A 26,930-nucleotide genomic window follows, 5' to 3' on the forward strand; every position below is an offset into this window, starting at 1 on the left:
AAATACATACCTACTTCCCTGGCTCAGCTGATAAAGGAGGAGAACCTTGTGGCTTAGTGGTTAACACAGCTGCTTAATATGTAATACAGCACAGGTTCAAATCCCAGTAAGGGTATGGCTAGCTGATGAGAACTAAATAGCTTGAAATAGATCTATACTAGTCTCCCTTTATTTATTTATTTATTTATTCATAAGCACAAATGCAACACAAATGTAACAAAAGCAACAGTAAAAATAATGGTTTTCTGTCATGATGGTCTCTTGTGACGAGCAGATAGACAGAGAAAGGAAGCAGTTTGCTTCCTCCCATATTTGGGCATACCAGGGGTTATACTAGTCTCCCTTTATTTATTTATTTATCAGCACAAATGCAACACACACACACACACAGATATATACACACACAGACACACAGACACACAGACACAGACATAGAGAGATGGGGGAGATCAACTGATGAGTGAGGGCTTTCTCTGAGCCTGACACCTGGGGTGAGCATGCAAGGTTTGGTGGGGCCAGTTCCCTTTTCCCACTGCCCTAAAGTCATGGCTGGCGCTGCTGGCCTGTTCCCCTTTTTGATGTCCCCTCCTCCCGGATTCCATTCCCACCCCGTCAGCCCTTGTATGTGAAGGCCAGCATCGGTCCTGGATAAGCCATGGCAGTGTCTCTGGGTGGAAAGCAGGCTGCACATCTCCCCAAATGACTGAGGCATGCCCAGCACAAACAAGGGCCAGAAGAAGCTCCACAAAAGTGAGATTCTGTATGATCAGCCCTAGCTGCTTCTCCATCCCTGCAGCTGGCCTTACCTTCTCATGCCAGGTGAGGGAGGGGTGGGGGTTAGTCAGTGATGGGACAAGGAGCCACAGCAGCAGGAGCAGTGCCAGGCAAGCGTGGGTGGGGAGAAATTAGGGGGAAGTGGGGAGAAGGCCAAGCTTCTGCTAGGGAGATATAAAAGCAAGCCAGGTCGCCTCATTGAGCGCTGCTCTTCCTCTCAGCCATCTCTCAAGGTTGGCTGGGTTGGACCCATGACTTTTGTGGCCCGCCCAGCTTCTCCTCCTCCTCTCAGAGGAAAGAGACAGGGATGCCAGCCTGAGGCTCATTTCCCTTGCTGCTTGCCACCACCCATGGCAGATGGAGTGTTAGAAGCCAGGTTGGAGCGTTGGACGCCTGCCTGCTCTCCCACCACTTTTCCAGCCAGCTGCCCAGCTGACCAGGTGGGGCCCAGGCGGCAGCCAGCAAGGAGAGGGCATGTGTGGGGCAAAGGCGATGGTGAGAGAAGGGTGCAGCAGCAGGGGAGGCTGGCCATACCCCAAGCCAGCTCTCGGAGGAAGGAGGTACAGATGCTGGCCCAGGGCTTGCTTCCCTTACTGTTTACCATTGCCACCCATGCCGGATGGAGCATTGGAAGCCGGCCCAGTCTCCCGTCTACCTGCTCACTTTCCGCTTTCCTTGCTGGCTGCCCAGTTAACCAGGTAAGACCTGGGTTTCAGCTGGCAGAGGGGGGGCTAGGCTAGTGTGAATGCTGCTTACCTGTGTGTAGGCAGGAAGAGGCAGTTCTATGGATCCACATGGCAAAGCTGCGGCATGGCAAATGTCAGAGCTGGCCGGTTCAGGGGCATGGCCAGCCAGTGCAAAAAAAATTGCTCTGTGCATGCAGAGAAGCAAAAACCAAGATGGCTGCATCATAGGTGTTGCCGGGAGAACTGGTTCAAGGGCATGGCAGCCCTGGGTCGCTGCTGGTTCTAGCGATCCAGACTGCCAAACCACTACCGGTTTGGCCAAACCAGTAGGAACCCACCTCTGAAACCAACATTATAAACATTGAAAGTTTTGTCCCCAGCCAGTAGATTTGGTCAATGTATGCCAGAGAACAACAGTAGCAATAAAATACACAAACTACATACACAAATTTTATGCTGAAGGCAAAGGCATTGCAGTCATTTTCATATGTTTTGGATTATTAGTAAGTATACCTAAAGACTCCTAAAGACTCCTAAAGACTCCTAAAGACTCTTGGGTGGCTTGGCTTTAACTCCACTGGTTTAACATTTGGAATATGGAGGAAGAAGCACAGAATATATCAATAGGATGAAAACATTCGATAGTATTTCATACTGATTCCCTTGGTAAATGTGTTCAGGATAGTAGCATTACAAACTGCCTAATAGCACTTTTAACACATTGCCTTAACAATGTCTTATAATAGTTGAACACTTTCAACAAAGAGAATAATGTGTGCGAGGTGGGAAATAATATATATTCTACTAAAATTATTTTTTTGTTTCTTGAGTTTCTGTTCTCCCGGAACAAAGATGCTGAATTGAGTTAAAATTTTTGAAAGTTCAGTGATGTACGAAATGTAATTAAACACGGGGTGACATTTTTAAATTTTATGTGTTTGGCTGGATGATAAGGGCTGTCAAGCAAATCATTTTAACAGGTTTTGCTCTGTTATTACAGAAAAGCACTGAGACAGCATGTTTTCTTACCAGGGACTTGCCATGAATAATAAAATATTCTGTTTCTTTTCTTCATTATCTGTATTCCTTTCCTGCAAAGTTGTAAAGATTTTAGGTCTCCATCTAATTAAACAGCATTTATACAGTATTTTATTTTTGTTATTTTGTGCTAAATATATCACAAGGGGAAATATTATTATTATTGTCATTTGTCCCACATTCAGCCAAATGTTTAGACTGGATTTGGCATTTTTATCTACCTATTGAGTCTTTCCCTAGGACCTGAAATAGGCAAATGCTGTTGTTCAGTGTGCTAAAGATATAATTGCAGAATGTAAGTTATTCCAAGTAGGGTCACCTTGCAAATGACTAATGGGAATTTTGTCAATGATAATAGTATTCAAGTCATATTAATTGGTAGTTTAATAATAATAATATTCACAAAACAATATGACACTATAGCTGTCAGTTTTTTAGCTGGTGTAGGCCTTTACATCAAGTTTTTTTCCAAGAGCCTAGGATATCATAATATATCAGTGTATTATTATATAGTCCTGGACTTTATTTTTTACCTGTTTATTTCCAACTTATTTGGTCTAGATTGAAAAGAATAAAAGTTTGGATCTTCAGCCACTGAAAAAACAATGCTGTGATTTTCTTTTCTTTTTTCCTTCACTTTGAATAGGGATTTAAAAAAAAAACCCTTGTTTGAACATTCTCCATCTGTTTAACTACGATCCTTATACATATGTATATGGTATCAATAGAGTCTTTAAAATTATATAATAGGACAGGATATTAAGAACAAGTACTAGAACTCTGCTTATGGATATTGTCATTGAATGATCTCTAAAATCATTTACAAAATGACTGTCTCCTTCTGCAAATCCTCTTAGCAATGGACCTTTATATGAGTGAACAATTTTGGATGTGATTTGTAGCATACTTTCTCAGAATTAAAATGAACGAACTAATGTTTTCACGTTCATACCACTTCAAGAGGATTTTGGAAAAGATGAGATTTTTGCAAACAGCAAGTTTTACCTATTTGTATAGTAAGACTAGTTGAAATGTAGTATTTTTTCTGGTTCACCGACAAATGTGCGATAGACATGCACGCCGACAAAACCGCGATGACCAAACCGCGACATCAAAATTGCTAATTGATTTTTGACAATAGCGCACTGACAAATGTGTGACGACAAAATCGCGTATACGTACGTTATAACCCTAATCCTAACCCTAAAACTTTTTAGATTTTATTGTCATCACGCTTTTGTAGGCGCAATTTTGATGTCGTGAATTTGTGGGTGCAATTTTGACGTTGCGGTTTTGTCGTCATGGTTTTGTTGGCACGCATATGTCTATCGCGCATTTGTCAGGTCACGTATGCTGTGAAGCCATGTGTAATTTGGTGCTTCAATAAAAAGAATTATCTTAATCACTTTTAATTTAATAAATAAATAAATGCAAAGTTGTATGTATGATACACACATACATGCATATATACACACATGTACAAATACACAGACAGACATGCATTATTTTAAATAGAAAGAATATGTCTCATAATCTATAACCATTGAGTAGTTTTTAAAATATTGGTACAAAGTTGATACATTGGTATATTTTAAATAGACATTGATTTGCTAGCCTCTATTCTATTATATCTAATTCTGGATGTTATTCTTTCCAGAACTGGTGCATTCATTTCAAAAAGCCTCTTGTTGGACTTGATCTAGAATAATGATAATTTTTTTTGTTTTCAATCATTATGTATTTATGACAGGTAAAATACCTTTGCTGCAGTAATTCTGTAGCTGCTGGCTCTGGTTGTTCAGCCAACAGTCCCAAAGTCCATTTTTCATCAGATATCCAGGAATTCCAACACCCAGCATGGTCCTTTTTGACCTGGGCAACAACCGAGCCAGTATGGGTTATATCTCACCATATTTTTTATGGAGAGACAGTCTTTGCCTGGCTCTTCTAATGAAAACTACAGTACGGTTGAACTGCTGGCATCTCATCTTCCTCAGAAGACCCAAACGCCGCAGCCATGTGAAGATGGTGCCTCATTGGAGGATAATTATTTTATTGCTCTTTTTATTGTAAAAATATAATTACTACATTAAATCCCTTACAATATTTGCAGTCTTCTGGTGAGGCATGTGTCAGGGTTCCAAATAACATCCAAAATTAAATCAGAGTCCAAGGCAAAGTATTGCTCAAAGTTCCAATGTATTAAGAGAGTCATGTTGGCACATCTGTGGAAACCTGAATCTGAAAGCTTCCCAGTTTTCCCCACCCAGTTGAAAGTTCATGATCTTGCCCCCAAACCCACAAGTCCATCACATGGTCCAATCTTCCGTTGCCATGCTGGCAGTTCCACCCATTCAGTTCCGGGCAGGTGCAGAGGTGTAGAAACAAAAGATGACCTTGGATACTAGAAAGAAATTTTATTTTGGCAACATCACATTCTACTCCTTACTATTCTCCCCCCCCCAAATTCCCCACTAATGAAACAGCATAGTAGAATAGAATATTAGTGTGACAGGCCAACGATCCCAAAAGGAACCGTCTGCAGGCTTAACAGCATGCTCTTAGATGGTTTCTTCTTTGAACTTCTTACAGTACTTATAAATTTTGATTGTAACAGCCATTCCTCAGATAATACATTATCATTTCTGAATTTATATTTTGTATATTTTATTTTTTATTTTTATATTTTATTTTATATTTTAATATTTTGTATTGTATTTTGTATTTCCTATCACAAAATTCAAAGACATCAAATCAAATTGCTGGTTAATAAATCTGTGTTAAAAGCAGATGATCAAAAATAAGCAAAATAAGTTCATGGCATGCTTAAAGGTTCATTATAGAGGTGAAGATATTGTATGAAATGGAATCTCAAGCTGTTTCATTAATAATGCCCTAATTGCTTTAACAGTAGAGTCCCTGTAATAGATGGACAAATGGATATGGATGATGTTGGCTTTTTAAATAACACAAATATAAACTATTGGAATCTTTAAAAGCCAGGGCCAATACTTCAAACTGACCCTGGAAATGTATGGGTCTAACTGTGTGAGATCTAAGTAATATTAACAACAGTCATATTTTATACTAAGTGAATTCATCTAAGGGAAATCACCTTTCAAATCAATTTTCAAACCATCCCTGCACAAATTACTTTACAGAAAGCCATTTCAGCTGTAAATGAGCATATAAATAGTTGGATAAAAGGCTACCTTGTCCATAAAAAAATATAAATGGCCAAACATTTGTGGCCACCATGAACATCTGAACTTCCATTTGGCCCTTAGGTAGAATAAAGTTTGTCCTAAATTTATCATGAGCTTCCATCCCCAGTGTAATTTTTATTTTACCTTAGTATTGCTGATAAACTACTTTTAATTATTGGATCAAGAGATCAACAATGTTCCGTAAATTTGTACATGGTGATTAAAATGTTGAATACACATTGAGACAAACTCTGATTGTTTCTCTGATCAATAATCACCTGTGATTATTTTCTTCACAGATTTGGTATCTGGACACAGGTTTTGTGGCATTTCCTAAAGTATAAGCAGTTGAGGCAGGTTTAGAACATACTGTAGATGTTTATCCATGTCAGTTCTTCGAGATAGTCACAAAAAGAAGTACAGGTCATGAGTACTAATGCTGCACATGCCGTTAAGGTTATAGTAACAGAAAGTTGCAAGTCTGAAAGCCTTGAATTGAATTGAAACCCTTCCATTATTTTTACTTTCCATAAAACTATAGAGAGTCCCTCTAAGCTTCTCATGCCTCTTTTCTTTCTGTGGGCTGAGATTTCTTTTTTATGATGGTGGTTCAGTCTTCTGCTCTTCCTCCTATCTCCCAAGATTATTCCCTCATATTATTCCAAAGCATCCTTCCTTCTCCATATTTAATCAATTTTGCTGGTGCCTAGAATTGTTGAGATTCTAGATTACAGTGAAACAATGCGGCAAGTGTCTATCTGTTTGAATTCTAAAGTCTCAGAGCACTTTAGTTCTTCATTTTCTGTCTATTTTGTGATCCACTAGTTCTTGCTTGGAGGTAAATTGTATATCTTCTAGATTTTTCTGTGTGCCATTATTGCTATTTTATCACACTGCTGATGGTAATCAGTCTGTGTTATTTTGCAGCAGCTAACTAGATGTGTTCCACTATCTCTTTAGCTTCTTTACAGAAGTGGAATCTGTTGCTGCCTTCTCAATTCTGTCTTTGCATATATTTGTTCTTAAGGGTTGGTCTTGTGCTGGCAGAATTAGCTTCTTTGTCTCTTTTTTTCAATTTTCCTGTTCTTAGCCATTGGCCTGTCTTATTATCTGCTTTGCCTATTTTTTTTAATGCATTGGTCATGTAATACTTTGCCCTGACACATCTCCTTTCTATTATTCATTTGATCTTCCTTGTAGGCCAGCTTGTTCTTTCTTGTATTTAATAAGTGTTCATGATATACTAGCTTCAGTGCCTCTTCATTTATTCTTCATTTATTCTTCCAATGTCTTTCTTTTTCATCTGTCTGATATACTTGTAATATTCCATGCCTATGGTTCTTGGTACATAGAAGCTGTGAATGCCAGTGCATCAATGAAAGGTATGATTCATTTTATCCTTTTTTCTGGCCTTTCTTTATATAGAGATTTTAGTTTTGCATCAGTCCAGTCAACTCTTCCAGCTGTCAGCTGCTCATTTTAACTTTCTTTGAAGCTTGTAAGCAACTGCCATCACTAGGAGGTTGGGGGTATCAGGGAAGGGAAGCATGCTGGAGATATGAACAAATGCTATGGGAAATTGGAGAGTATAGATATAACAGGAACCATAGATGCCAAACTTGGCCATCTGCCGAGCTTCAAGGATACCAGTCCTAGGAAAGGAATTTACACTGGCGCCTGAAGCACTGAGTTCCCAAAACATCAGAATGAGACCTGATTGGACTACTCACACTGGAGGGAGGATTTTGGACATTGGGGAGTGCTTTCAATATATGATTTTCATGCAATTTTTCTTTAGAGCTTGCCTCATCCATGCTGCAGTGAATATCTCTAGTAAAAGTACCCTTTTTCTAACACCTATGGAGTTGAGGGTTGTTCTTTCTTAGGGAGTAGCTGGGGCCAGTCTGACAATAAGGAAGCTCCACTGTAGCAGTCAAACAGGAGACCAACGTCTACTGAGGAGACTGAGTAAAAAATGACAAACCACGAATGTGGCCTGGATGAAGTCCCCCCCCCCCCGCCAAACTGCATCATCTCAAAGAGGAGTTTGAATGGCTGTGGAAAGTGAGCATCTACGAGAAGGCCCTGGTGGTTGCTCACACTGAGGGTGAAGGAAGAGGATATGGAAGAAAAAACACTCAGTGTAACGTACACCTGGGGAACTGTTGAGCCAGGAGATGGGAGCATCATGCAGAGAAGGACAAAGACAAGGTCCCAAGGGAACTGGATGAACAAAAAGACCTGGTGGAGCAAGTGTGAAGGGTGTTGAGAGATGCCATTGGGAACTGGCAGACCAAATATCCCTTTGCCCATCTGGCAGACCATTGATTCCCACCGAGGCTGGCAGGAGATGGCATCATAGCACAGGTGGCCACAATGGGGGGAGCAGCAGTCTCACCTGGACCTAGCCTGGCCCGAGCAGTTGGGTCACCAGATGTTAAGGCAGTATAGCCCCCTCCTTGAGAGAGGTTGTCTTCCCAGATGATGGATACAGAGACTTCCTGCCTTGGGCTTGAAGTATGTAAGAGAACCAAAACAACTGAGATTTTTCCTCACCCAGGCATTTAATTATATGCAGGAGGGACTTCCTGGGGGCGTGGCCTGTTGCCGAGGAGGGCTCCACCGAGCTCCTCAGAGATCTGGTTTGTATATCTAAATAAGATCATAGATAGCACCCCTTTTTGGCTAAGAAAGGGGCAGGGAGGATAGCTCCGTAGGCTAGGGTCTATTCGTAAGCCACAGCCTTTTTCTTTTTTTGGCTGTGGAAAGAGATTAGATCCAGCCGAAGCGGAGCTTTTATCTCCAGCCATTTCTTCTCAGCTGCCTTTTTTTTTTGGCAGCCCCAGACAGGCTAGCCCCCCCCAGGACAAAACAAAGTTTTTTCAAGCTAGAATTGATACGGGAGGGTACCACCCCTGTGAGATTTATGCTTTTATTACTATCTTAAATACCAGCACCATTCGTCTTAGAGACTTCTTTGTCTAAATAGACCTCAAAATGGCGATTTCTCTCCGTGGATGATTACTGGATGTACTTAGCCGGGTTTATCTTCCTGCAGACCGCTCCTTAACAAAATAAACTCTTCTTCTTTGGAAATAGAGGGGAGAGAAGCGCTGCTTACTTGTTTATTTATTATGGCACCCAGATCAAAGAAGCGTCTTGCTACAAATGTGTCTAAAGAATTTAAAGAATTTTTTCTGGAAACACAGCCTTTGTCTCCTACGCCCTCTACTGGAGAATTTTTAACACAGGAATATCTCTTTAAAATGTTTAATGCCTTTAAGCAAGAAATTAAGGAATTTGTATTGGAACTTTATGATGATCTAAAATCTAAAGTTAATCAAATGAAGGCGAATACGTTTGCAGCCGGGTCTGCCCTGTCAGATTACTCTGCTGAAATAGAGAACAAATTGGAAAGTCTGGAGAAGGCTAATTTTAATTTGACTACCAATATTCAAATTTTACAACAAAAAATTAGAGATAACGAAGAACAGCTTATGATGATAAATTTTAATAGGAAGGCATTTGCAATAAGAGTCAGAGGATTCCGTGAAAAGGAGCAAGAGAATTTGAAACAGACCTTTGCTGAAGCCTTCAGCCATGCGCTGGGAAGCCCGGGACTTAACTTTGATTGGCAGATTCGGAAAATCTATCGCCAGAACTCATTGATAGCGGAACAGCGACAGCTCCCGAGGGACATAATTATACATTTCTCTACAAAAGAATCTAGAAATGCGATTGTGCAAAAGTTTCATAATAACAGTTTCCGAGTTGACGGCCAGGACCTGATTGTTTTCAAAGATATTCCTTTTCAGATGCTGAAGGCAAGAAGGGACTACACCTTTTTAACTAAGGAGCTTAGGAGTCAACAGATTCGATACAGATGGGAGGCCCCTGCTGGTATCACGGTTACATTTGAGAATCAAAGATTTCGTCTTAACTCTGTTTCGGAGGCTCAAGATTTCTATTGTAGGATTCTGAAGGCGGGACTTCCTGACGCGCTTGGAAGAGAGGAGAGACAAGCGGAAGGAGAAGGCAAGCGGCTGGCCATGTGGCTGCAAGATGGAGGGGGTAGCCCCTCCTCCCTCGGAGAAGCAGAAAAACGGAGATCGAGAATTTAGACACTTCAAAATGCTTGCTAAAGTTGAGGACTGAATGGGGGTTTGAGACCTCCGGTAGAAAAAGCGGACTAATTTTTATCAGAAGGGAAAGCTGGGTGAAACTACTTTGAGCTAGATTTTAAATTAACGTTAGCATAAATTTGATAGTGGTAAACATCAGGCAAGCAAGGGATGAGGGTAAAATTTACGTTGTTTAAAGCTTATTAGAACAGAAAGCCGGTTGGGATTATCTTAAGATAAATGTAAAAAGAATGCGGAATGATTTATGTTGTTTAAACTTTGTTAGATGGGACTATTTTAAAATAGAAGGTTAACTGACTCTTGCTGAAAGTATTATTTGAATATGATCCATGCTATTTAACTTTTATTTGAAGGGAAAGTTGGTTGAAATCGCTCTGAGTTACATTTTAAACAAATGCTAGTATAAATTTGATAGTGGTAAATATCAGACAAGTAAGGGATGAGGGTAAAATGCATGTGGAATGAACTACGTTATTTGTGGTAAACATCAGACAAGCAAGGGATGAGGGTAAAATTTACGTTGTTTAAAGCTTATTAGAACAGAAAGCCGCTTGGGATTATCTTAAGATAAGTGTAGAAAGAATGCGGAATGATTTATGCTGTTTAAACTTTGTTAGAAGGGACTACCTTAAAATAGAAGGTTAACTGACTCTTGCTGAAAGTATTATTTGAATATGTGGAATGATCCATGCTACTTAAATCGCTCTGAGTTATATTTTAAACAAATGCTAGTATAAATTTGATAGTGGTAAATATCAGACAAGTGAGGGATGAGGGTAAAATGCATGTGGAATGAACTAAGTTATTTAAATCCTATTAGAAGAGGAAGTCGGTTGGAATTATCTTAAGATAGAAATTGATTCCTGTGTAAAGTAATATCTGATCTACGCTGCTTAACTTTACTAAGAAGGGGAAGTTTGGTTAGATTATTTTGAATTACTGTTTGAAAAGGGGGTAAAGAAAGATCATTTACGCTGTTTAAATTTTACTAGAAGGGAAAGTTTGATTACTTGTCTGTAAAGTTATATTTGAATATATGGCATGAACCACGTTGCTTAAATTTTATTGGAAGGGATCATGAGGTTTAGGAAGAGGAACGGGAGAATCTACAGAAGGTTGGGGTAAATAGCAAAGAAGTAAGAGACGAGAATAAAATATAGATAGAATGATTTATACTATTTAAGCATAGATAAAGATGGGGGGCTGAGATCAACGCAAAGAGTGGTTTCTCTCTTTTTTTTCTTTTTTTTCTTTTTTTCTCTTTTCTCTTTTCTTTTCTCCTTTTTTTTTTCTCTGCTTTTTTTTTTCTTTTGATATATTACTTTTATTTTTTAATCCATATGTATACAAGATATTTTAGACAGAAGGTAGTGCCAGGTGTGGGCCCTGGGAAGTCGGGAGGATTAGGGATGGGGATTGTGGGGGGTGGGGTGGGGGGGTGTTAACATAGTCTTAATAAGAACAAGAATGTATTTATATACGGTGGTTCTTTTTTTTTCTTTTTTTTTTTTTCCTTGGTTCATTTTACTTTTATCAGATCAAACAACACTCGAATAAAGGCATACACCAAGGAGGGAGGTAGAGGGAAAGAAGAGGGAGGAGTAAGGAAGGAGTAAGGGGAATGTAAGGAGGGTGTCCTGGGAGTAAGGGGAGAAGGAAGGTTTGAGGGGAAAGGGAAGTAGGAGGGGAGTGTTAGAGGGAGAAAGGAAAGTTGGAGGGGGTAGATGGGGTGTATGGAGGATGGAAGGGTTAGGTGGGGTTGTGAATGATGAGTTGTGTTTCCTTTTTACTTGTTCGTTTTATTCCCTTTTTCTTTTTTTTCTTTTCTTATAGTAAATACCCTGTATATAAATGATTGCAAATGGAATGTGAAAATTGAATAAAATATATTTAAAAAAAAAAAATTATATGCAGGAGTACAGAGCAGACATAGCCACCAAAGCAGGCCACGTCTGGTGCATGACCATAGTCCTGGAAGGCACCACTGCAAAGTGAATCGTTTTTGCCACAATGATTATGCACAGAGCTCTGAAGAGTCGAACAATTCATGATTGCCTTGTGCAAGCAGATCAAAGCCCCACTCACCCAATGCAAGGCCCAAACCCACATCAAAAACGTCCATCAGGGCTCAGAGGATTGGCAGTGTACAACCAAGAGTTTCGTGAGCTGGTGTACTGGCTGACCAATTGACCAGAGGACATTCTAATAGAATGCTTCCAAGATAGGCTCAATGATGACCTACACAATATCTGCATCTCACAGACCTCCCCCTCCCACACTTTCCACCAGAGGTACATGCTAGATAAAGAGGTTGAGATACCAACCCCTAGCTAGGTCCCAAAGCCAAAACGCTTGTGGCTGGCACCATTCTCAACCCCAAATGAATCAAGGCGGTACCCAAACATCCCCAGTGAATATTGGGATGTTTTTTTAGTGAGGAAGAGTCTGGTGCGCTTCATCACATTGGTCGTCCAACTGTGCCACTGTGCAACTGCCATAACCAGGGGAGAGGGGGCAACTGGGAGGGGAAACATCTGGAGGTGTGAGAGAATGCTATGGGAAATTGGGGAGTATGGGCACTAACAGGAGCCAGAAGTGCCAAATTGAGCATATGTTGAGCTTCAAAGATACCAGTCCTGGGAAAGAAATTTACACTTGTGCCTGAGGCACTGAGTCTCCCCCCCCCCAAATGGATTAAGACCTGATTGGACTGCTCTCAAGGGGGGAGGGTTTTGAACAGTGGGAATTGCTTTCAATATACAATTTTCATGTTGTTTTTCCTCTGAACTTGCCCCATTCATGCTGCACTTGGCATCTCTAGTAAAAGTACCTTTTCTCTAACACTTATGGCGTCAAGTGTGATTCTTTCCTAGGGAGTATCTGGAGTATTATCTGTTGTTGAGAATGACATAGTAGTAGTAGTTGGAACTAGAGGCAGATTGCTTCACTTCCATCATCTTTGGAAAGTCAAACATCTGTCAGATGTCAAAATATATTCTGGAGAAATAAATTTCTTATTTCTTATTAATTAGTGGTGCCTTTCATATTTTGAAATTAGTTTGAAACAAGTGATTTGGTTCTCACATGATTATATGTGTAACTTCTCTCAGACATCTTTTTCAGGTTTCCATGTGAAGCTGCCAAAATTACAGTTGCTTTTAAACTACATTAAAATGTATTTGGGTTTATTCACTCCTGAGTCATTTTTTGAAGCATGCACAGTCCTGATAATTCTACTCTTAAATAGGATTAATAGAAATGAGAAGGGGGACTGTGGTATGAATGAATCTGTTTTTATTTTGTTTGTAAAGAAGAAAAATATTTTCATGAATGAAAATTCACATGTAATTTTTGTTTATTTTTTCCCTGTCCAACCTTGTTAAAAAAGCAAATTTGTTTCTGCTTACTTGCTATGAATAATGATTCTGCAAAAATTACTTCATATTGTGACAGAACTAGCTAATGGTGAATATAAACAGCCATGTTAAAATAGACTATACCCTCAGGACAAAGTGGAAATACCTACCCTGATAACATTTAATGTTTATTTCCTCAAGATCCCTGGAAATTTCATTTGCTATGTTTAGGTCCTGATGTAGGAAATTACTTGAACTGACATTTCTTATTCTTACTGCAAATAGAATATAATTAAAAAGATCACTATTTTGCTTACAGGCAAAGATTAGGCTCAAATTACTTTTAGATATACCAGGCTGAGGGACGGGCAATATATAAAAATGTGCATTGGATCAATAAAAGTGATAGAAATGCTCAGAAGTAATAGAATAACAATTGGCAGAGAGGATGTTAAGTATACAAAAATGTTCAGCTTAATCCTTGAACCATTGGACTGGGCTGCAAGGATTCTTTACCTGAATTTTGGAAAGGAGCTATTGGAGGACAAGCTAGATTTTTGTAGATTTTGTAGGAGGAGAGCTATTGCATTAGTCTAGAATGGTATAAGAGGAGTCTGGAAGCACCCTTATCTGACTAAAAGATTTTATTTAAAATAATAAACTTTCATGGACTGTGGCTCATTTCATTAGGATTCATAGAGTTTATGACTGATATAGACAGTTCTTGAGATGTTTTGCATTACAACTCCCACCCACTCTATATGGTACAAACAGGAGTCTAAGTTACTGGACTACATATTTGTCCAGAGCTTGATTGGCATACTGAACTATAAGTAGTTCTTGACTTATCACCGCAATTGAGCTCAACATTTCTGTTGCTTAAACTTCTTTAAGTTTAAGTAAATTGATTTCATTATTAGATTTAGGTTTTGTACATGGCAGTTCTTCTCCAATGGACATGGTAGCTAATATTTAGTATGATTATTAAAGCATGGCTGGTCGTGACTTTCTGGAGAGGGATAGAGTATTCCACTATGGTTCATGAATGAGCGATTCTTGCATCCTTATTTTACAGTAATGGATAGAGGGGAAAAAATTGTGGCAAAATAATAAAATTGTATTTTTTTATAAAAAAAGAACTATTATTAGTAAAATATAATTCTTTGTTTCTCCCTTTTTCTTCCCTGGCAGGGTTCTCCATCATGATGGAATTAACTCAAATGGGTCCCTCAAATGGATTTGCATAGTAGGCTCTAAGTATCTGGACATCCATCTTCTTGGATAAGTGACATCAGCATTAAATACAAGAATCAAGGGATGGGCTGCAGCCAGAAGAAGTCCATTGCTGTTTGTGTTCCTGGGAACTGTCTATGTTTAATCTGCTGACATACCTACCACATCTAAATTGGGTTTTCCCTGTTTGACCAATAATACTTTACATTTTCCCTGGTAAATTATTCTCTTCCTCATACACCTCATACACTTTTCTAATTTTCACTGCTGTTTCAGTCTTTTTCTGCAAAATTTGTTTTTCTGCCTGGCTGTGAACGTCTTCGGAACCTGCTAATGCTGATGTGAAACCATGTCAAAGCCAGTGGGACTCTTATGGCTGTATTTGATTTTTACTCCTATTTGTGTCATGCTGAATTCTAATTTCCTCCTTTGGATAACTGCCCTAGCAATACGTTTTACGCTTATTGAGGGACAAGCACAATACCCAATTGTAACTACAAATTATGGCAAAATCCGTGGTGTAAGAACACCCTTGCCCAATGAAATCCTTGGTCCTGTGGAACAGTATTTGGGAGTCCCTTATGCTTCTCCTCCAACTGGAGAGAGACGTTTCCAACCCCCAGAGCCTCCTTCTTCATGGACTGGTATACGGAATGCCACACAATTTGCTGCTGTTTGCCCACAGTATCTGGATGAGAGATCCCTGCTTAATGATATGCTACCAGTTTGGTTTACTGCCAACTTGGATACTGTAATGACCTATGTGCAAGATCAAAATGAAGACTGCCTTTTTCTGAACATTTACGTACCAACTGAGGATGGTAAGTACATTCACTAACTATGAACTGGCCAATTGGCCAATTTGCACAATTTGTTGAAGCATACATTGTAGGAATTCTTCCTGAGTGATGAACTATAAATTATAGGTTCTTATTAGATTAAAAACATTATAAGAATAGCCTGTATTATTTTTTCACATTTGCTACATGCAAATCTCCTTTCAAAGAGTGCACTGTGTCAATCTCTGGTTGTTCATAGAGGAAAAGTCAAGATATATAGTTAAAGAATATAAATAGTTCTGTGGCTATTTAAACAAAAAATAAAGAAATTGTAATATTTTAAGAAATGAACAAAAATGTCTACACCTTATTTTAATAGAAAATGTTTTAATAATCATCGACTATTAGAAGTACCTGGTTTTTTTTATTACTTAGAGTAAATAATACATCTATATATCATAACAATTTTGATTTTTAAAATGTCAGAATTTTAGTAGCTCTCACTGTGTATATAGATATATAATTCTTAATTCAGACAATTGCAAATAAGCCAATCAATAACTGTAACAAAATAACCAGGAGTTATCATTAATTGTTTCAAAGAAATATCCTTCCCTAATTATTTTTCTATGGATTATTTCTATTACAAATATTTATGTTTTTTCTTAAGATTCTAATTTTAAATAACCCCTCATTAACATTCTTACCAATAGCCTTAGCTTTGATCTTTATTCCTTACCCAAAGATAGTGATTTACATAGCAAATAACTTTTTGGCTCTATTATACAGAATAATATAAAATTGTCCTGTAGATATGTATTAGTAAAATATTTTAAATGGTTCATTTCAATTTGCTTTTGTTCATAACCATAGATTTATCACCATCTATGTACTCTGCATAAATTGTTTAAGATAGCAAAGCACTTGAGGCCTCTGAATATCACTATTCTGGTTTGGTTTGGTTTTGCTTTGCTTTTTTGCTTTGATATGTGCTTATATTTAAGATTCTGTTGAGTGTTGGCAGACTGCTGGTATAATTAATTCTTACTTCATACCTTTAAAAAAGGAAAATGAAACATTACTATTACTACTGCTGCTACTCCTACTAATAATGTAAGAAAAAAACCACTTAAGCTATGAAGACTTAGCACCTTTTCCATCCCCTTTCCTATTAGCATATTACAATGCATCTATTTTTTTTTCTCCATCTCATCTGAAGGAGTTAGTAGTTCAGTCTTTCCAAGGCTAAGTGACATTCCTCTTGTTGATGGAATAAAGAACCTATTGGCCAAGATGGATTATGAAAAAGTATGACCAGTCATTTCGCAGCAAGCGAGAAGAACAAACTAGCATGATGTCACTGGAGAACTATGGTGTTGCATAGGAAGGAAGAGTTCAGTTGTGACATTATATAAAGGAAAATAAAACATTTTCAGTCAGTCTCCAATTTCCTTTTTTTATTTTGTACAAGCAAACAGAGGCAATTTTACCAGCTTGTTCCTGAATGTGAAAGGTTTCAATAAATAGCCTTTTTTTCAATTTACTCCATTTCATGCAATAAATAAGCCGAAACTGTACCTCCTATCTCATACATATGCACAAAGCAAATGAACTCTACTGTTTGTTTAATTTAATCTAAAGGAATCTTGTATTTTCACTATCATTTTGATACCAAAATTAAGGGGCTCACTTTACATAAATATTAATATAAAATCAGGTAATTTATAGATAATTGAAAATAATCCAGAGGAAGAAAATATTACCGTATTTATCGGCGTATAACACGCACCGGCGTATAACACGCACCCCCCATTTTAACACAAAAATTTGAGTAAAAATTTTTTTCATTAAAAATAAATGACTTGGAAGCTCGGAACTTAATGTTGGATTAAAATTTATAACATTAGAACATGAATTATAACATTAACTCCTCTTAAAAGGCAAACTTTCTTCTCTTCCTTCCTTTCTCCTTCCATCCTCTCTTCTTTCCTCACTCACTCCCTTCCTCCTTTTCTCTTCCTTCCTCCTTCCATTCTTTCAACTTCCTTTCTTTTACCTATCTATCTTTTCTGTCTTTCTGCTCTTTCCATTTCTCTCTTCCTCTTCGCTTCTGTTCCTTCCTCCTTCCATCCTTTCACCTTCCCTCCTTCCTATTTCTTCCTTCCTTCTGCCTATCTACCTTCACCTTTGTCTTTCTGCTCTTTCCCTGTCTTCCTCTTTCCTCCCTCCCTTCTTTCCTTTCTAGTTCCATCTTTTCTTCTTTCCTCTCTCCCTCCCTTTTTCTTTCTTCCTTCCTTCCTCCTTCCTCTTGCCTATCAACTTCATCCTCCTCGTCTTTCTGCTCGTTCCCTCTCTTCCCCTTTTCTTCCCACTTCCTTCCCTCTTTTCTCCCTCCCTTCTTCTTTTTCTTCCTTTCTTCTTCCATCTTCCTCCTTCTTTCCATCTTTTCTCCTTCCATCTTCTCCCCCCTCCCTTCTTTTCCTTCCCCCTCCCTCCTTCCTTCCTCTCCTTCCCACTCTCTCCTTGGGAGGGGTTGGGGTTGGGGGTGGCAGCAGAGACCAAATAAAGTCAGAAAATCTTATTAAAACTTTCCTATTTGTTGGATTGCCTTGCTGCGAACTTATAAACCAAATCAGGGAAACATTTTGCAACCGAGCCTGCTGCAAGGAGAGGCAGTCCTGCCCCAGTTTTGCAAGGAATGAGAAACGGTGCTTTAAACCGAAGCAACTGCAAGGAACCGCAGACAGGGAAAGAAAGAAAGAAAGATCCTTGTAGCACAAAACCCACCTTTGCATGGTTGTGAGAACATAAACAAACAAAAAAAAAAAGCACAGCGTCCCTCCGCCCTCTGAATAGGACTCAGCATGACTCCGAGCCGGGCAGGGAGATAAGCACCTTCATTTGCATTCTCTGAGACCGTGATGCTTTGCAAGCCCCGGGCTTTTTGGAGATTTTTCCTTTCGTGCTTAAATAAAAAGAACGGGACTTCTTTAAAACGCCACAGCTCTTTCAGCCTAACAAAAATGCAATCTCTTCCTTCGTCCTTCTCCGTCACTAACAGCTGGGGGCTCAGAAATCGGAGTGAAAAGTCAGTCCTCCATCTCTTCCCTCTTCCCGGATTCACTCCGAAGTTTTAAATCTTCCTTCTGTGCATAAACACTCCCTCCCTCTCCCCCTCCCTCTCCCTGTATCTGTTTGTCTCTCACTCTCTGTGTGGCTCTTTACCTCTATCTCCCCCCCTCCCTCTCTCTGTCTCTCTTGTCATTCTCTGTGTGTGTCTGTCTCTCTCTCTGTCTCTCCTCCCTCCTTGTGTGTGTGTGTATGTGTGTGGGGGATCCCTGCCACCGCGGATGGGCTCCGGACTAGTGGAGCCTCCTCTTCCTCCTTTTTAACCAGGCGATCTTTGGCTGCTACACAATCCCAAGGTTTGCAGCGCTTCAGAGAAAGAAGGCATGCGAGAAAGCCCCCCCCCCATCCCCGCTGCCTGAACATTTGAATGAAGGAGGCTGCAGGCTCCTTTGTCCTTGGCTATGCAATTTTCTTTCGTTCTCTGCTGCCCGAACGAGTGAATAAGGCAGAGGGAGAATGAAAGGAGATTGCGTCCCTTCTGTCTCCCAGTTGCTCAGAAAAGCAACTGTGGGAAGGTCAAAGTATCCATGGAGAGCGAGGCTGCTGCCGGCCGTTTCACCTTCAAGGTGAAACGGCTGGCAGCAGCCTCGCTCTCCTGCGGCCAGCGTCCGTTTCAGTAGGGAAGAAAACTTCCTTTCGCCTTCCCGGGCTTCTGCCGCCCGGCAGAAGCCCCGGGACCCAGTCAAATTCGCTGCACAAGGTGAAACGGCCGGCAGCAGCCTCGCTCTCCTGCTGCGGCTTCTGTTTCAGTAGGGAAGAAAACTTCCTTTCATGGGCGCCGGTGAATCAGCTGGAGCAGGCAGTTTGGGACCCGGCGTATCGGCGTATAACACGCAGGCAGGGTTTAAGCTTGCAATTTTAGTTTTAAAACTGCGTGTTATACGCCGATAAATACGGTATATAGAAGGAGTTCATTTATTTTGTCTCTAACTTGAAATGGGTAGATATCAAATTAATTCATCTAATTTTTGGAAATTTATTATCTCTGGCATGCATTTATGGAATGTACTGTAATTGCCAGAATTTTTTTTTTGCTAGAGCATACTTTCATGGCATTCTACTTTCATGAGAGCTTCTGCACTGGGGACAAAGTCCTTATGTGTATAATCACACTTGGCCAAATAAAGTAATCAATTTAATTCAATTTTGTCTGATACTTATTTTATAGAACAGGAGAGTGTTGAAAAAAAATCACATATAGTTTTGGAGAGTTATTTAAATACCACTGCGCCAAAATAATTGTATATACAGGTGAAATTTGAAAAATTAGAATATTGTGCAAAAGTTCATTTATTTCAGTAATGCAACTTAAAAGGTGTAACTAATATATGAGATAGACTCATTACATGCAAAGCAAGATACTTCAAGCCGTGATTTGTCATAATTGTGATGATTATGGCTTACAGCTCATGAAAACCCCAAATCCACAATCTCAGAAAATTAGAATATTGTGAAAAGGTGCAATATTCTAGGCAAGAAGTGTCCCACTCTAATCAGCTAATTAAGCCATAACACCTACAAAGGGTTCCTGAGCCTTTAAATGGTCTCTCAATCTGGTTCAGTAGGAATCACAATCATGGGGAAAACTGCTGACCTGAGAGTTGTGCAGAGAACTATCACTGACATCCTCCATAAAGAGGGAAAGCATCAAAATGTAATTGCAAAAGAAGTTATGTGGAAGGGGAAAATGTGGAAGAAAAAGGTGCACAAGCAGCAGGGATGACTGCAGCCTGGAGAGGATTGTCAGAAAAAGGCCATTCAAAAGTGTTGGGGACTTTCACAAGGAGTGGACTCAGGTTGGAGTCAGTGCATCAAGAGCCACCACACACAGACGGATCCTGGACATGGGCTTCAAATGTTGTATTCTTCTTGTCAAGCCACTCCTGAACAACAAACAATGTCAGAAGTGTCTTACCTGGACTAAAGAAAAACAGACCTGGTCTGTTGATGAGTGGTCTAAAGTCATCTTTTCTGATGAGAGCAACTTTTGCATCTCATTTGGAAACCAAGGATCCAGAGTATGGAGGAAGAATGGAGAGGCACACCCTGCAAGATGCTTGAAGTCCAGTGTGAAGTTTCCACAGTCTGTGTTGATTTGGGGAGCCATGTCATCTGCTGGTGTTGGTCCACTGTGCTTCATTAAGTCCAGGTTCAACACAGCCATCTACCAGGAGATTTTGGAGCACTTCATGCTTCCTTCCGCAGATGAGCTTTATGGGGATGCTGACTTCATTTTCCAGCAGGACTTGGCACCTGCCCACACTGCCAAAAGCACCAAAACCTGGTTCAATGACCAAGGGGTTACTATGCTTGTTTGGCCAACAAACTCGCCTGACCTAAACCCCATAGAGAATCTATGGGGCATTGCCAAGAGAAAGATGAGAGACATGAGACCGAACAATGCAGAAGAGCTGAAGCCGCTATTGAAGTATCCTGGTCTTCCATAACACCTCAGCAGTACCACAGGCTGATAGCTTCCATGCCACACTGCATTGAGGCGGTAATTGCTGCAAAAGGGGCCCAAACCAAGTACTGAGTATATATACATGTTTATACTTTTCAGAGATCCGATATTGTTCCATGTACAATCCTTGTTTTATTGATTGCATTTAATATTCTAATTTTCTGAGATTGTGGATTTGGGGTTTTCATGAGCTGTAAGCCATAATCATCACAATTATGACAAATCTTGGCTTGAACTATCTTGCTTTGCATGTAATGAGTCTATCTCATATATTAGTTTCACATTTTAAGTTGCATTACTGAAATAAATGAACTTTTGCATGATATTCTAATTTTTCGAGTTTCACCTGTAAGTCTATACCATTTAAGTGATGACTGGGTGATGTTATGAGGATACTATATCACTGTGGAAAATTGCCTCAAGTGGTTCAGAAGCTTGGAAATCTTTCTGAACCATTAGTTTACAGTTGAAATTGCTGCCCGAAAACTAAAAGATCCTAATTGTTTTTATTTTGCTAGGCATGTATTGGAGTTGCTCAAAAATACTAAGTGTCAGCTTCTGCTTTGCTGTTGCTTCAGCTGCCATGAAACGGGGAGGGAGGGCATGGTATTTGGGTGGGGTTACTCGATGTGCTGGAGGAATGTTCTGGAGTTCTCTGGATGGTCAGACTACGCATGCGTGGGTGTTTCCCGCCTGGACTAACGGCACCGACATTCCATCTTCGTGATGCCTTTTGAAGTTATCTCACACCTGACACTTGAAGGACTACGATTGGACTAGGCCTATGATGCCAGGGGGTGTGGAATGGGCTATTCTATATATCAACTGCTTTCGCGCCTAATTAATCAGACTTCGCTATGCAACCGCTCTTTAACCATTTTTAATTAGTAAAAGTACATTTGATTTTCCACGTATGGAGTCTCATGGTCTTTCTTTCCTAATTATTAAATGGAGAGGTGCTGACACTAAGAGGGAGGGAAATATTTGAATTTTTTTCTAAGATTTTTTTTTGGGGGGGGGATAGTTGTTTTCTAGGAATTTACTTGATCTATCATCAGTATTGATGAGGACAGGGCAGTAGTTTACTTAGTCTGTGTTCCTGCCATATTTTTTTCATATGGAAAACACTGAATTATTATGCAGTTGAAGTTGTTCTTATAATATATCAAGAAACATACCTTCAAGAAGAGATTGTCAAGAGTGGGGAAATGTCAGTTATTGATGGTGAAATTGGACTACGTTGATTGAGCCAAGATGCCTCAGTCAATAGTTCAGCAGAGTTTCCTTGATCTTGCCAATTGTTACATGTGAAATTATATAATACAAAATATGCATTTATATAGAATAGAAAAGTGAAAAAACTCCTAATGGAAAAGGAGAAAAGTTACTCTTAGACTTTCTAATTATAAGAACAATCAAGGATATGATCTAATAAACTCATTTTGTCAACAATAGTGGTTGATGACGTCAGCAGGATTCAACTGGACAATACTACACTTATAGATGCAAGTCACTGCAATCCATGAACAAAGACATAGTTAACAAGTCTAGATATTTTAAACCAGTAGCTGAGGTCCAATATGATATTAATGAAGATCACAACGTACTTTTGGTCTCAGGATTCACATCTGATGAACCCATACATTTTTATAATAACCTTTTTAAAATGCAGACAATATTGAAATTCAGGTGAATATTAATTGCTTTTTCTGAGGATGAAGGTTTGTCTACAAGTAAAGACCTTTTCATATTTTTAAACTACATTTTGAATTGTCTCCATTTTGGGAGTTCTAGAACAGTTTTTTTTTTTACTGTCCTAGAACATTTTTCTCATTGTGGTGAATTGCTTGAGTTTGTTTATATTGTGATCTGTATTATATGGTATTTTCCTTAGCTTGGGGATAAATTTTGCTTTATTGCTTTCACCTCAGGCAACTTGGGACTTAGGGTTTCTGGTATTCTCTTCTCTGGCAAGAGTCATTTGACCATTGAAGCAAACCAGGAGAGAAATTAATTAATGATGGTTCTCACTATTCAAAGTATGAGCATACTGTAATCTAAAAACTAAAATTCAGAATGGAATTAATGAATGGAGCATTAGATGGAGATCCAGTTTAATGTATTGGTTAAGGCATCAGAATAGGAAATAGGAGACTGTAAGTTCTAGTGAATCTGAGTTACTCACTTTCTCTCAGTTCTAGGAAAGAGATAATGGAAAACCACTTCCCCCCCCAAAAAAAAACTTGACAAGGAAATTGGAGGGACTTATTCAGGCAGTCAACAGTAGTCACCATTGGGGAAAAAAAGGTTTGAATTCATAAACATTATAAAATAACTTGGTTTGCCTATGTGGTAGATGTGAAATACCAATCCATCCCAGTAGGCCCATTCTGGATAAACTGTTAGGATTTGAAATAATTGAGTTTGAAAGAATCCTCCAACAATATTTTAAATCTTTATTTATAGAATAAGTTTGTCTGAAATAGTTGCCTACTTCAGGTACAATTATAGAGAAAAATCAAAAGTCCAATTATTGTTTTCATGGAATGGCTATATGGATGTTTTTAGTGACCCTGTCTGGTACGGTTGGAAAAATAGTCATGTTAAATTTATAAAAGAAGAATCAAGCTTCCAGAGAACCAATATAGGTAGAGATAATTTATATCTAATATATCAAATGTCATATTAAAGTTATTGGTTCGATCCTGACCAGCTCAAGGTTGACTCAGTCTTCCATCCTTCTGAGGTCGGTAAAATGAGGAACCATATTGTGGGCTGACTCTGTAGACCACTTAGAGAGTGCTGTAAACAGTGGTGGGATTCAAATAATTTAACAACCGGTTCTCTGTCCTAATGACCAGCTGGATAAGTGTTGCTTGGTAGTCATGTGGCTGGGTGGGCGTGGCCAAGTCAATATCACATGACGATGGGTGCTTCACCTTAGCTGATACAATGTAATAAGGGTTAACCAGAGAAGCAGTTTCTGTAAGCAGGGCAATAAAGATTAGGCTAGAATCAACACCAGAATGTTTCCTTCTTGCCTTCCTTACAGGATTATCCCTGTAAAGTGGGGGAAAAAACAAAATAAGATTTCTTCCAACAACCGAACTGCTTAGAAAGTTAACAACCAGTTCTCCCGAATAGATGCAAACAAGTGAATCCCACCACTGGCTGTAAAGCACTATGAAGTGGTCTAGAAATCTAAGTGCTATTTCTATTGATATTGCTTTATGCAAAAACACAAGGTACTCAGGCAATGTTTGTATATGAAAATGTAACCATGCTTTAAACTTAAAGAGACTAATTTCAACACTGTGTCACATGTTCTCCAAAGTTAGTTTATATAATTAATCAAAACAAAGTTGAAGGTAAAAAATACTTACAGGTAGACCATCCTAAACATGTTTCAGGATTTTAATGAGCTCAGTTTATCCTGGAAACTCTTGATTTCTCCCAAGCACATATTTGATTATAATGATTGGTTTAATGATCAGCCTTCTTGTGAATACAGATAATGCCAGATCAAGAGAACTAATTATACTACTCTACTATTTATTATTGGATTACATTTGACATACTATATCCAGTCTGAGCACTACTGATCAAAACGTACAGTGAGAAGCTTGAACAAGTCTATGAGCAAGATGGCAGAAAGACTCATAACAAAGCTGTGGGAGATGCAATAACAATTTAGTCTGAAGGGAGTCTGCATAGAAGATGCAGTGAACCTATTCTCTATTGCTTCAAAAAGTAGGAATGAGACAGTTGTTTAAAATTTCAATAAAAAGGCTCAGGCTAAGTATTAGGAAGAACTTAGTGGTTAATAAATGGACTAGGTGTGGACTAAAATACTGAAAGTATTTAACCCAAGATGGAATGATCATGTAGCAGAGGTGCCCAGTGGATCTGCACTAAATGTTGGTTGGACTAATGACCTTCTATGGTTATTTCCATCTCTATAGGTCTATGTCTCCTGAGTTAGACTACTTCCCATATAATTATTACTACTATTACTGCTATTATTATGGCTTTTATGGTCCTTGTTCAGAAGTCAATAAAATATTCACATCTTTCTGGAAGATAGAAATATCTTTCAAAAGAACCAATAGCTTTATGGAGGAAGGAATTGTTGGCTATCAGAGTAACAAACAGACTGACACTTGGTCACTCTGCACTCTGCTGCACAATGCAGAATCAGCGATGTTCTTGTGAACTTAGCAATTATGGTCCTGTTTCAGACCCTAGTTTCTGTCCAGAATTTAAAAGTTAATTGCTCCAGTTTCCTAGGCTTCAGTTCACCAGTTCTTGTTCTTATTGCCTTTGTTGTTTGACTTTCCTCCTCATTGTCTTTCTCCAGAAAAATATTAGTTTGAGATTTCAATGACATTAAAGGATGCTACTCCCTCTCTTCTAGATAATAGAGAACCTGTCTCTTAAAAACAGGTCAAATGATAAGCTTTTTTAGCACTGCTGCTTTAGCAGAATTTTTCAATACATTGGGAGGTGAATTTGGAAATGTATGCAAAGTGAGACTTTGTTATTATTTTGGCTCTTAGACCCTGAGGATTAATTTAAAAAATGAATGCATTTTTTATAGTCACAGTTCAGTTTTGTTCTTTAAAAAGCACAGCTAGAGCTACATCAAAATCATTCTGATTAAACATGACAGAGGTGCAGATGCTATTTTTTTCCCAACACTTCATTTGAAAGGGTAACAAATAATTCCTTGGAGTTTACTTTGCTCATCTGGTGCTAAGACATGTGAAAAAAGCTCTGTAATGTGATTGTACAAATTAAGGATGGAAAAAACAGTATGGATAGGTGTTTTTTTTTCATTTAGTCATCTAAGAGAGCCAATAAAAATGGGGCAAATAATTTTGTGCGTTGAAAAACAAGGTATCTGACAACAGAGCCCCCTGCCATGCTATTGAATAAAGATCAATGCTATTGATGAGATATACCTCACAATTAGATAATTAAACATTTATTACATCTTTAATTACTGCTTCTAAAATTATTATATTTAAATAAGTTTGTTTAGGACTATTAAATACGGCTTCCAGAAATCAAATGCTGAACCAAGGTCCAGTTTGGTGTAGTAGTTCAAGTGCTAGCCTAGAAACCAGGAGACTGAATTCTAATCCCACTTTAGACATAGAAGTAATCTGGGTAAATTTGGGCTAGTCATTCTTTCTCAGCCCAAATCACAGGGTTGTAGTTAGGAAAGAGGAGGAAGAAAGAGCATTATGTATGCATTTAAAAATTACAAAGGTAAGATAAAAATCTGATGGATGGATGAATGGATGGATGGATGGATGGATGGTAGTGTCAGACCTGCCACAAAACTAAATCTCTAAATAAAAATGATATATATCTCACAATTAGATAATTAAATAATGATTACATCTTTATTTACTATTCTAAAATATATTTAAAGAAGTTTGTTTAGGACTACTGATTTATGCAGAAAACTGAATTTCATTGCTGCCATCTGATAACTATTCAGATTTTTGCAACTCCAATATAATAGTCCTAAACTTGGTTCTTATGCTTCTGGAAAAACTCCCATGAATCTGGTCCATAACCAATACCTTCCCTTAATAACATAATAACACTTCCTCTTCTTGCTTCTATTGTGGCCTTTACAATTCTAATGTGTTGCTTGACTATGGTTTCCATTGCGGCCATCAAGGAGATTAACTTGCTTGCTGGGAGCTGGGAAGGCTCGGTTGCTCTTCCGGCGGCCGTTTTGAGCCATGTCGGCCATGTGGCATTGATACCTTGTCCCTGGGTGTTTGGGAGGCTTGTGGGCTCGGGATTCCAGCCCCACAGCCTCTTGTCGTCTCTGCTTGCTTGTGGGTGGTTTTGATAGCTGGAATCGAGCCGCGGCGAAAGCGCAGCACTGGGTTTGGGTAACTTAGCTCGGATTTTAGTATTTGGGCGAGAGGTCTTCTTATCTCTTTTAGTGTCAATCACGCCGTTCCAGTCACCCAATAGTATACAAGACTTAAAGTCCCACTGTACTAATTTAGCATGAAGACTTCGAATTGAGAGATGTTTGGCGAGAAAGAAATGCAGAGGAATATGACTTCACCTTTTTTTCTGATAGACATCAATCCCTTT

At 39.0% G+C, this 26,930-nt stretch overlaps 1 protein-coding gene across 1 annotated transcript in view; it reads left to right on the forward strand.

The window, feature by feature from the left end:
* NLGN4X (neuroligin 4 X-linked) overlaps positions 1-26,930 on the forward strand; it is a 233,906-nt gene that overhangs the window by 35,553 nt on the left and 171,423 nt on the right. The window contains exon 2 of the mRNA XM_032227020.1: positions 14,394-15,256. Within this exon, the coding sequence (XP_032082911.1) occupies positions 14,785-15,256 (472 nt within the window). The 5' untranslated portion in view covers positions 14,394-14,784. The remainder of the gene's footprint in view (positions 1-14,393; positions 15,257-26,930) is intronic.

The sequence above is a fragment of the Thamnophis elegans genome, chromosome 11 (assembly GCF_009769535.1).
Source record: "Thamnophis elegans isolate rThaEle1 chromosome 11, rThaEle1.pri, whole genome shotgun sequence".
In the NCBI taxonomy this organism is placed as follows: Eukaryota; Metazoa; Chordata; class Lepidosauria; order Squamata; family Colubridae; genus Thamnophis; species Thamnophis elegans.